The 10992-nt window shown below is 45.0% G+C and overlaps 3 protein-coding genes; 2 read left to right on the forward strand and 1 right to left on the reverse strand.

The window, feature by feature from the left end:
* Positions 1-1427: 1427 nt before the first annotated feature.
* On the reverse strand, positions 1428-3345 carry GSTUM_00011683001 (uncharacterized protein). XM_002842060.2 has 5 exons: positions 3280-3345; positions 3048-3193; positions 2937-2991; positions 2767-2877; positions 1428-2682 (listed from the first exon to the last, which is right to left on the reverse strand). Exons 2-5 carry the CDS (start codon positions 3104-3106, stop codon positions 1984-1986), a joined length of 924 nt encoding a protein of 307 aa, XP_002842106.1. The 5' UTR covers positions 3107-3193; positions 3280-3345; the 3' UTR covers positions 1428-1983.
* A 2745-nt stretch (positions 3346-6090) lies between these two features.
* GSTUM_00011684001 (uncharacterized protein) lies at positions 6091-8022 on the forward strand (the record flags this gene model as incomplete). XM_002842061.2 has 2 exons in its annotated part: positions 6091-6257; positions 6319-8022. 2 exons carry the CDS (start codon positions 6091-6093, stop codon positions 7724-7726), a joined length of 1575 nt encoding a protein of 524 aa, XP_002842107.1. The 3' UTR covers positions 7727-8022.
* A 1012-nt stretch (positions 8023-9034) lies between these two features.
* Positions 9035-10005, forward strand: GSTUM_00011685001 (uncharacterized protein). XM_002842062.2 has 1 exon: positions 9035-10005. The coding sequence occupies exon 1, from the start codon at positions 9526-9528 to the stop codon at positions 9859-9861; it is 336 nt and encodes a 111-aa protein (XP_002842108.1). The 5' UTR covers positions 9035-9525; the 3' UTR covers positions 9862-10005.
* Positions 10006-10992: the final 987 nt, after the last annotated feature.

The raw sequence follows: 10992 nt of genomic DNA on the forward strand, positions 1-10992 counted from the left end.
GTTACACCAATGAGAACTCTTCACGAAGGAGAGTTAGAGAAAGTTTACGATTGGCGTTCCCGATAGAAGACAAAGGTCTTGTACTATCGGTAATGTATGCATAGGCCTAAAGCTATTGTAAGACTAAGAAGCCAAACAAGAGAAGTATCGTTCCCCGTCGCCAAGAACTAAAACATCTGAAGGGGGATTGTTACAGATACCCGACATTGCAAGTTATAGTTAAAGAGGTACATAATTTGTAAGAGAGATAGACGTAGTCCATGAACACTCAGACACAGAATATAAATATTGAAGTGTCTCTCAAGCTTTTCAATATCATTATGCAATGGAGAAGAAACCTTAACAATATAATATTGTTTTACTATTCAAGCTTATTTTACTTTACTCTTAGTAGTCATAAATGAAACAAGAAACTCTTTAAGCCTTCTTAGACAAATCTCCATCTACAAAATCAATCTCAATTGGCCTAGATAATTCTGAGTCTATTCAAATTATTTTTGCCTAATACATTCTCAGAAGTTTGTAACTACCATAAATTATAAATACTAGAGTCATTGATGTATATGATAGTAATAAAGATCAATGTAATTAACCACTAACTAAATTTGTTAAAACCTATATAAACTTTTATCTATCATAATATTATATTATATGATTCTCTTTTATTTAGATATTTTTATTTTTATAATATGATAATATTATGATATTTTTAATATTATTAAAAACCTTTAAACCCCAAAACCTAATACCTGATTCTAACTCTTAAATGGTCTGGTCTTACCATTGAATACTTCTATGCTATGTAATACATTATATTTAGTATGGTTTAATTTTTGATATATACAAACTATATTCTGATAATTCTGGCAAAAAAAAAACACCCCAACTTTTGATCTTTCTTACTTTAAGTTGCAATCCATATTCCTGTAATCTATTTCATCTGACTTGTATCTAGATAAGAATATTTCTTAAGCTATTGCTAAAACCAAGCTCTTGATAGTAGGTTGAGTCTTTTAGCTCAATAAAGGTAGTAAATAACTGTATAAATTATTGATGGTGAATCACCTAACTCAGCCTCCCACTGTTTAAAACAGTATCAGTATTAGTAAACTGTAAGCTCTTAAGTTTCAGTCAAGATGATATTATTTCCTTCATACTTATTGAAGATTCTATATAAATTTTATTTTAAATTCCACTTATGCTGTTGACAAGATTAGATTGATAATGCTTTTATATTAAAGATTTGAGCTACTGTACTGACTGTTTCAGTCAGCTCTTCCTCTAGCCATTTGAGTACTCTGTCAAGTCTATCTTTGATTTCATGTTTTTCCAATTTGAAAGACATTGTTATTCAAAATTTTAATGCTGTTACTGTATTGTAAATGTTAATTTAAATATTAATGATGGATCGGAGAAGAAAAAAAACGTCCAGTTCATAACCTATATTATGCATGTGTTCAAACAAATTAAAAACAAAAAAAAAGCTTTGTGTTGCGTCCCACTTGCTTTTCCCGACTATGAGCAATACGAAATAGGAGGGGAACCAGCTATTATATGTTTTGAAGTATCATACCTGAACCAGAACACCTACATTTCAGCCTTGTGCAAGTTTTATACCGCTTAAGCCATAATATGATACCGTAACTTGCTTGCGGCACGGCTGCCCTATAACCTTGTTACCCAGCCTCGCACAAGGTACGGGGGCAGTTATGGCATAGGGTACATAGCGTACGATATGGGCAATTGGGCCCTGAAGTATCATAACCTGAAATCAACTTTGGTGGGGATAAAGGACAGCAGTAATTTCCATTCAGCACCACCCTCCTTGACATGTAAAAGCCAAAGACGTTTTTGAATGCACAACGCCGAGCGGGAAAAGAAAAAAGAAAAACAGGAAACAGATACAATCCGTTCTAATGTAAATGGCCGTGAACCTCATATAAACCCATGCACCAAGTATCCAAACACCGCTCAGTGAGACTCTTAGCCGTCATCTTCGGAGGAAGATTCGTATTCCTCCTCGGTGCTCCTGTACCAAAAGAACTGGGCAAAGATAATGAGATCCAGGAAGAGTGTCCCCACACTGCCCAGGAGCCAACTGGCGTTCACGGCAATGTACCTCTCGTACTCCTGGCCCGGTTCATCCCTGCTGTGGGGAATATAGGCTAGAATCGAGACCACATACGTCAAGTTTCCTATGCATGCAAACAGGAAGAATAGCAAACTTATGCCCTCACAGGATTGTCGGCGGTAATTGAGTAGAATCTGAGGAACTCGGCTGGCCAGATATAGCACAGCACACAAGTAGCCAAAGGTTTGGCCGAGTGCCGAAAATGAGAGTTCGTCACCGTGTCCGTTCGGCGGAGGATCGCAGTCAGAGTAGCGATTACTTGCCCACCAACCAAAGACACCAGCAAGGCATACTATGAGAATCGATAACGCGTTAAAATAGACGGATTTCATCAGTCTTTGTGGTTCGGTGTGTATAGGCTCTTTCGCAGGATCCAGAAGCGGTGTTGCAGGAGAGAGATGCGATCCATCAACAGTAGCGGCTGATTCATTCGAGACGGGGAGCAAACTCTCGGCTTCTGGAGCTGCATTGCGAGAGTTGATGCAGCTGTAGTAGAGACACTGGAATAGGAGAACTACGTCTGCGAGGGTATAATAAACGGCCAACATCACCTACAGCTACCACCCTGTGAGTAAAAACTCCCATACCGGCATGCAGACCAAACGGCCACTCGATGAGTGAGCAAACCTACACACCATTGTAGGTAATACGCCCTGTAGAACAGCCCCAAGAACATTGAAAACGTCCCCAGCCAGCCAAACAATCAGAAAGGCCAAAGAAAGTCCATTGGCTGACCCTCGCTGGAACTGAACGATCCCTACTCATTAGTTTCCACGAATACAGTTACCAGGCCAGGGAGACAAACATTGGCGATAATCTGCGGGGAGAAAACTACTATCCAGCAAGCGATCGAGATCGACCTATCAATTCGATTAGTAGTGGGACAGATTTCAGACACCGAGTAGGCGATCCTAACCCTGCAATTCCGCTAATGGCCCTTGCGTCAATATCCAGCTGCTGTGCAGGAGGAAACATATTTAACGGTGGTATATATCGACTCGGTCTTTCTAAGTTATAGAAAGTGCCGAGTCTAATCTCTAGATATTGGAAAATTCAAGAAATCTAGTGTAAGAGTGAGCTGAGTTAGTAGATGGCCCAATTGGAGGAGGGAAATCGACTAGCAGCAAGAAATAACCAGTCTATCATACCTCATCCAGGTATGTTAGGGAGAGAAATATACAATCAACTCTGCGGAAATCCGGGGCAGAGGGTTTTGGTAAGGATGGTAAAAGAAAGAGCACGGGAGAAGAGAATGGAAGGAAGGAAAAGGCCCTAGGCAACAGAGCTTTTGCATGCAACAACGCAGCCGCTTGCTCCTTCCTGAAGCAGGCATATTCCCCCTTCCTTACTCGTCTCAGGCAGGAGGGCCCGAACACGAGGGATCAGAAAAAGAGATGGCCAATCATGCGTGCGTATTTGTGCAATCGAACAAAATTGTTCCCTCGGCGTTCGGGTGCCGGTATGTACTAGTACAGTACGAGCACTCGAGTGCAGTACTGTGAGAGTTCAACCGCGTTCGTAAAGCTCTCGTCTCCATACACTTCAAGGTACTGTACCTGTACCCCCCTTCGTTGGAAACGCTCTGCTAATCCTCTCTCTTATTATTCGGCAAAATAAATTTTCTTAAAAATTTACAGTGTCCCCAGAGGCATGTCTAAGCACAGTTAGTCAAAAACTATTTTTCTTGTTCTCTTGTTGTTAACTTATCATAGTCGGCACAGTTCCTGAGGTACAAGGGAGGGGGCGAGAACTTTACGAATGCGGCTGTACCCGTACTTTCTTGCCGGAACAAGGAGCTGTAATATCAGCAATCTGTATGTATGTGATCTGGTTTCAGCTTAGCATAGTAATTGAGATGATAAATTCTTGCACCCCGAGTAATTCACGTCCTAACGGATAAATGTTATGATACAATACCCTGACAACTAGAGTGATTGCTCAAGCTTCAAGTAGACCAGTAGTCAACGGTCGAGTGCGGGCTGTCAGTGAGCCGCATGGACGGTACAATTAGGGGCGAGATTTTATCCATGCAGAGATCACTCAAGTTACTAGTTATTACAATTATGACTCTATGAGCACATGTAATCTAGATTTTCATTGATCTCACCGACAAGATTCCCCATATTATGGTGGGGGACTTCTTAGACCAGAACCGCAGTGACTCAAGATCTTGGCATAACAACCGGTCTATTAATCGTAAACAATTAAGTGTAAAATCGTCAGTATAACTGCCTTTATTCAAACTGCGATAGCTTGACCAGAGCTTCATGTTTATTGAGTTGGATTCTATTGCCTTATTCTCCAGCTTCTACTCCATCATCTAAGAGGTATACCGGCATTTGGGACAGATGTCATTGTTGAGGGGTGTCTTTGGCACTCAAAGTTGGGCAATCTTGGGCCCTGAAGTGGTTGACTCAAGGAGCCCCTACCTTACTTGGGTTCCAACACCTGAGTACTGTACTCTACTCAGGTGTGAGCGGGCCTGATATTGCTGAATTGCTATAGAGAGGGGGTTATGGTAAAAAAATGGTTTGCGCCAGATACCAGGTTAGCTCCTGGACGGTTGAGCTAGTACTGTATCATAGTGGAAGGTGTTGCAAAGCTCGTGTAGCTGTCTGAGACAGAAATGGTTATTCGAGTACAGTAAGGCACTCTCCCTCGTATCCCTCAGTGGTGGTTTTTGCGCAGCCATGATCATATATACCAGTCAATGCTACTTGTAGCAATGGTCCGAAGTTGCCTATTAACTTGTGTCTTGGACAGTGATTCAAGCGGAACAACATTTCCCACTTTGTTAACCAGTCGAGCAGACAAGGGTGTTGGTTCTATTTGGAAGTTCCACGTGAGCTACCATACTACAAGTAGTACTAGAGTACAGTCGCACCTCGCTATCTCGGATGGCCAAATTTCACGGATTTCATCCGAGACAACGGGGTTTCCGGAACAGCGGGGTCTCATGAATAGCACAAAAAATGCAGAGAAAAAATAAAGCTTGTTTATTATCATTCTCTTGAGAGGCAAGCAGGGTGAAGGATGCTGTGCCCAGAGGTGGCATGGTTAATAATTTTGCGAGGCTGTTAAGCTGGACTTTTTAATTGACTTTGTCACAGGCATTATCAAAATTGAACAAACAGAACATAGACAACTTCCAGCTCAAGAACTCAATCCTCTGTCTGCAAAGTCCAGAGGTGTGTATACTAGAATCCCCCTACCCTTTCCAAGTATTCTCCTTCCTTTCCTTTCTTTACTCCTAGATTTCTTTGGCCACACTCTTTCCTTCTAGCTTAGTTCAACTGTTAGTTCTGGTGGGATCTGGTTCAGCAGATCAACATTCTAAGAGGACCAGGGGGGGTATGCCTCTAGATATCATACGAATCCCAAACTTGCCTCTTTCTGGTTCAGTGGGGTGAATTATATGGAAGTCCAAAGCTACCACAGATTTTGTCCGGTTCAGCGAGGTATCTGGTTCAGCGTGTTCCGGGATAGCGAGGTGCGACTATATCATACATGTACAATACCGCTGTCAAAGGAACGGAAGTGATACAGGGTATACAAGCTTTGATGGCTTTCATCAAACTTCGCGACGGCTAAATTCCCAAGGCTCTGGGGCAAAGATATCGGAGATACTTCCGGACCTTCATTCAATTATTTGAATATGGCGACCATAAGAGGACATCGATGGACATCAAATTAGACTTTAAAGTTGCCGGTGCGCAGCACCATTTGGTGAGCCCCGTTCTTCTACGAGTACGGCCATGATCGACGCCAAGGCCATTTGTTACACCGAGCCAAGCCTAAAGTAAGGGAATGCTTCTGTTCACTGTGTCAATCAATTGGCAAGAAGCCTTAATTTAGCAAAGACCAACCGCACAAACCAGCCACACCCCTTTTGTTCTACAACTTTTCCTCCTCCTCCAACTTTCTTCACTCCCATTCTCCTCATCCGGTCCTCTGCGGGCATGGCTTCCTCGCCCCTCTCGGTCGTTCCATTGCCTCCACCGGGGCACGGCGGAAGCAGTAATATGTTCCATTTTGCTCCCTCCGCGGTCCAGGTCATCTTGGCCCGGGTGTTTCTGTCCTGGTTCGTCTTTGTATGGGCTGTCTGCATGGTAGGCCATGTGCGAATGTTTGTCTCTCAAGTGGAATTTACCAACAGAATGGGTTACTTATCATACTCTTATCTCTAGGAAACGAATGTACTCACGACCTCCGCCTTCGGTACCCGTAACTCACGGCGTCTCTGAAGCACTTCCATATGTCTCAATTCTTCGTCCGGTCAAGGGTCTTGACCCCTTCCTGCAGTTATGCCTGGAATCTACTACTTTGCTGCGGTATCCTAAGTCGAAGTATGAGTTGATTCTTTGCGTGGCCTCTCCTCATGATCCGGCGGTACCGATTATTCGGCAAGTCATTGCTAGTCATCCCGAGGCAAATGCAAGGATCTTGATAGGCGAAGAAGACGTTGGACCTAACCCAAAGATACGGAACCTCAGCAAAGGGTACAGGGAGGCCAAAGGCGATATTGTGTGGATCTTGGATAGCAACATTTGGGTTCCATCGGGAATCCTGGATCGAAGTGTTCGCCTGCTCGAGGGGCTTGATCAGGATGGCAAGGGCTACAAATTGGTTCACCACTTGCCTCTCTGTGTCGATGTTTCTAACAACTACCGTCAACCGCCATCTATACCGTCATCACCCGTAATCTCCGCTGGCAACAGCTTAACGCCACTGTTGCCGCAACCTATTGCGCCTTCCCCGCCAAAGCCGTTCTGGTCACGGTGGTGGGCTATGGGTGGGGGGAGACTGGAGGAAAGCTTCCTTGCTAGCTCTCACTGTAAATTTTACACCGCAATCAACACTCTTGGAGTAGCGCCTTGTGTCGTCGGCAAGTCAAACCTATTCAGGCGCTCACATCTCGCCCAGGTTACCAGGGACCCTCACGGCCGACCGGAAAAAGACGGAGTTCTTGCATTCGCGGAACACATCTGTGAAGACCACCTTCTCGCGGAAAGACTCTGGCTGAAGCCCGTAGATGACGAGAAGAGCAAAGTCCGGGTTTGGGGGAGACACGGGACGGGTGAGGACATAGTGCTCCAACCAGTCAGCCGTATGCCTGTTGTCGAATACTTGGCAAGACGAACCCGCTGGTTGCGGGTCCGCAAGTACACTGTCCTTGCAGCAACTCTTCTCGAGCCAGGTACAGAATCCCTGCTGTGCTCCTTTCTGGGGGCTTACGCCATGACAACATTGCCATTCTTCCGCAGTTGCATTCCGCCAACCTGGCCCGCTCTATTTATGTGCTGGGGCATTGCTACTATCCTCTGGGCCGCTACAGATTACTCTTTATTCATGTTCCTGCATGCATACAAGGTCATTCACCCCGATGAGCATACCCCCGAATTCGTAACCGAAATGCCGAAACGCACCTTCTTGGAGTGGGTTGTGCAATGGATCGGGCGAGAAGCGCTAGCCTTTGGAATATGGGCCTGGGCCCTGTGGCCTGGCGAAGTCAACTGGCGCGGGGGAAGATACAAGGTCCGGTGGAAGGACTGTAGAGTTGAGGAGATTGGACGGAGCATTGAGAAAAAAGATTGATTGGAACCGGTTTAGAGAATCTTCTTGGTTAATGGCGATTGGAGTATGGCGATTGTTTTTTTCTCCTGGCTCTTGGTTGATTGTTAGCGGTTTATTGTTTTTTCTTTTTTTCTTTTTCAACACACAAGTTAATATCGTGAGTGCGTGGTGAAATTATAGTGTATTTTAATGGTGAGGTTAGGTTTAATGATTGAACTTGTTGGTTAGTTTGATGTTTGGATTGTTCTACTACAAGCCTATTTTACGGATTCATGATGTTCGGACAAAAATGTTATAGGCAGTTGATTTCTTGTAAACTTAACAGCTTGTTTCTTCCTGCTCATTCGAGTCGTGCTCCTTCATTGTGACACGGCAACCAGTTGCGATCAGGGGGAAGCTATTTGCTCTAATACTATGTACCGGTGATCAACTTCACAGCACTCGGGACTCTCTTGGTCTCATCGATATCGCTTCCTCTCACCACTTTTCAATCAGACTCAGCTATCGAGACACCAGCACAGTATCATACGTATCATATGGGTAACTAAGGGACGAGACTGAGGGCCGAACTCTACCCAATAGTTCACGCACTAATAATAATAACACACTCGAGTAGTATTATTCACCAGAGGTAAGAATCCCCTAGAGAAGTTATCATGTCGTAGTGACATTGTTTTGCCCGGTTAGTGATCACACCTGGTAAGCGATCACAGCTACCAACTGACTTCAGAGGACAATCTCGAGTAACTTAGAGGACAAGAGTCCAATGTTGAACAACTCATGAATTTGGGTCCAAAGATTATCATCTCTGCCACCTGTTTATCATGGTTCTTTTCCCTTTTCCAACATTCTTCCCAGATAACGAGGTATAAACTGTGGCGAAAACGCATACCGTATAGTTATCAGCAGTTTTTTTGTTCAAGATGATACTAATTCCAGGTACTTGAGCTAATTTAAGTATATTATTGAAGTTCTTTTTGCAATTCGCTGGGTTTAAGGTCCACCCAGGATTGCAGGTTCATGGCCGCGAAACGTGAAAAGTGTCTCTCTCTCTCTCTTTTTTTTTTTTTGGAGTGGAAATGAATTTTAAAGGCTAGGAAGAGTTCAGGAGCTTGGTAGTAGACTTGTTTGAACCTTTAGACTTCTTACTTGAAACATCGGGATCATGGATGTGCTCAAATCGGGGGGGGGGGGTTTTTTATTGAGGCTGATCGTTTTCCCGGTATTGTTGGTATCATAATTTAAGTGGGTGAAACACATTACCCGGGCGCCCAGGAATTACATACCGAGCGATAGGCAATGGAAGGTTTAACCCACACATCCGTTGGGATTTCCTTTTCCCAGAATGCTCATGTGTGATTCAGGTACACACGGCCGAGGGCCACCAGCTCATACCACGAGTCAAACTTTACCTCCCGTCGGTATAGTACTTGTGCACGGTCGAGTATCCATAGTGGTAGCCCAGCGCAGTGCAGTACACTTTATTGCGCAAAGCCAATACTCATCATCCCCCCTTCCAAGCGAACCCCCCTCCTTAATCAGTAGAGATTTCACCGCTTGAAATATTCTCACTCTTGAAAGCCGATCGCCATCCGGTATGGCTCCTCACGCCCGCACTTCTAGACACGGCCTGCTGCACGGTCACGTACTGCCACCTCGATACGCGGCGAAGGCTGTCCTCTCGTTCGGGGCGACACCATAGCAGCGCAAATTGCTCTGCGGTCTCATCAATGATAGGGCGGAGCCCGATACGGTGAAGGCACTGTTAGGCTTTGACGCCGTCGATCGCGTACACCGTGGCGGTCTCTCAGAGCGGGGGTATGACGCTCTTGCTTCTGGGATATCTTTTGATTGAGGTTAGTGCTCCCATATGCGGTGAGCGGAGACCACTGCACTTTGTGGCTAGGAAGGCGCGTGAGTGGGTCTCTCTCTGTGTGGTTGGGATGGGAGGGAAGATGTGGATGCTTGGGGCCGATAGGGCTGGACTCTGTTGGTGGGGCCGGCGAAGCAGGGGTGGGGGGATTCTGGGTGCTCTGGAGAGTGGTATCGATGGCAGTGTGAATCTTTCTTTACTCGAGGGATCTCCACTAAATCGAGGTAGGCATGGGACGAAAACCCAGGATCTTGGAAAGGAGGGTCGAGGGACATTTAAATAATGGACGGTATTTGCCACCTTGTTTCGGGGAACTTGGTAGGGTGGGTTGGGATCAGAGACGAATGCCTCTTTCTATCCACTATATCAATAGATGAGTGGTGTTGAGGAAGTCAATATCAGTAACTTAAAGTGTGTATTTCAAGCTACCGCTGAAGAAAGGAAATTTCCGTACCTAGACAAGTATTCTAAACCGCTTGAAGCAGACGATGTGTCCTTTCCATTCCAAAAACGAAGTGCTGCATATGAAAAAAAAAAGGTAATGGACTAACTTATTACCCATGTGCGAACCCGATTGGGACGGGAACATACCGTACTGTCCCAGCAACACACATACGCTATGGGTCATGCCGGAGAGTCCGGATCCATTGACTCAAGTTAACACAGCCAAGATCGGGGTGTTTTGGAAAAATTCGGTGCTCAATCACTCCCTCCCAAATTCTCTCTTGGGGACGATTAGCGTGGGGCAAGCGAGGTCCCGAAGGGCGCTGAGGTAGCGCGAATGGCGCAAGATCTGACGGCGGATGAGCTTTAAAAGGAGGTCCTTCTTTCCAGGATTGTGAATTCGAAGATATGAGCCGAATTCGATCGGGATGAATGGTGTGAGGAAGCTACCTGTGTTTGGCATCCACGATGGAGAAGTTAAGGAGCCCGACAGGGAACGGGTAGAGATGGAGGGATTGAATCGTGTTTTTTTTTTTTTGATAGGTTGGGCGGTAAATGTGTTCGTGGTTGTTTGGGGTGAAGTTATTATATCTTAATTTCCCTATGGGATAAAATACCTCGCTCTCGATGATTCGGATGGCTCTTTTGACTATGTATGCCGTATCATACCTACTAATGTTTTCCTACGTAGGGTCAGGAGAGCTCCTCTGTTCTGCCGTATCATACTATTCTGCTGGGTTTGTAGATTCTACCATGCTGCTAGGCCAACCTAATACCAAGGCCCGAGAGGATCAGGATATAACGGCGCAGCCTCCATCTGCCGTTCGAACGCACGAAATTCGTTTAATGTCCTGGAATACAGGGTGGCTTGTGGGGCGTATTGTGAATAAGTATGACTAGTTAGAGACCTTTCGTAACTCGTATCCTATGTCGCAATTTGTGGGAATGAATGATCACAAGCGGGTGATTT

Source organism: Tuber melanosporum (genome assembly GCF_000151645.1).
Source record: "Tuber melanosporum whole genome shotgun sequence assembly, scaffold_9, strain Mel28".
Classification (NCBI taxonomy): domain Eukaryota; kingdom Fungi; phylum Ascomycota; class Pezizomycetes; order Pezizales; family Tuberaceae; genus Tuber; species Tuber melanosporum.

Excerpts from the sequence above, each read along its gene's own strand:
- GSTUM_00011683001 (XM_002842060.2), bottom strand. The coding sequence starts at position 3,106 with ATGTTTCCTCCTGCACAGCAGCTGGATATTGACGCAAGGGCCATTAGC. Across the intron at positions 2,992-3,047 it reads GCCATTAGCGGAATTGCAGG|GTCGATCTCGATCGCTTGCT; the intron begins GTTAGGATCGCC and ends TCGAATTGATAG. Across the intron at positions 2,878-2,936 it reads CCCCGCAGATTATCGCCAAT|TTCCAGCGAGGGTCAGCCAA; the intron begins GTTTGTCTCCCT and ends GGGATCGTTCAG.
- GSTUM_00011685001 (XM_002842062.2), top strand. The coding sequence starts at position 9,526 with ATGACGCTCTTGCTTCTGGGATATCTTTTGATTGAGGTTAGTGCTCCC.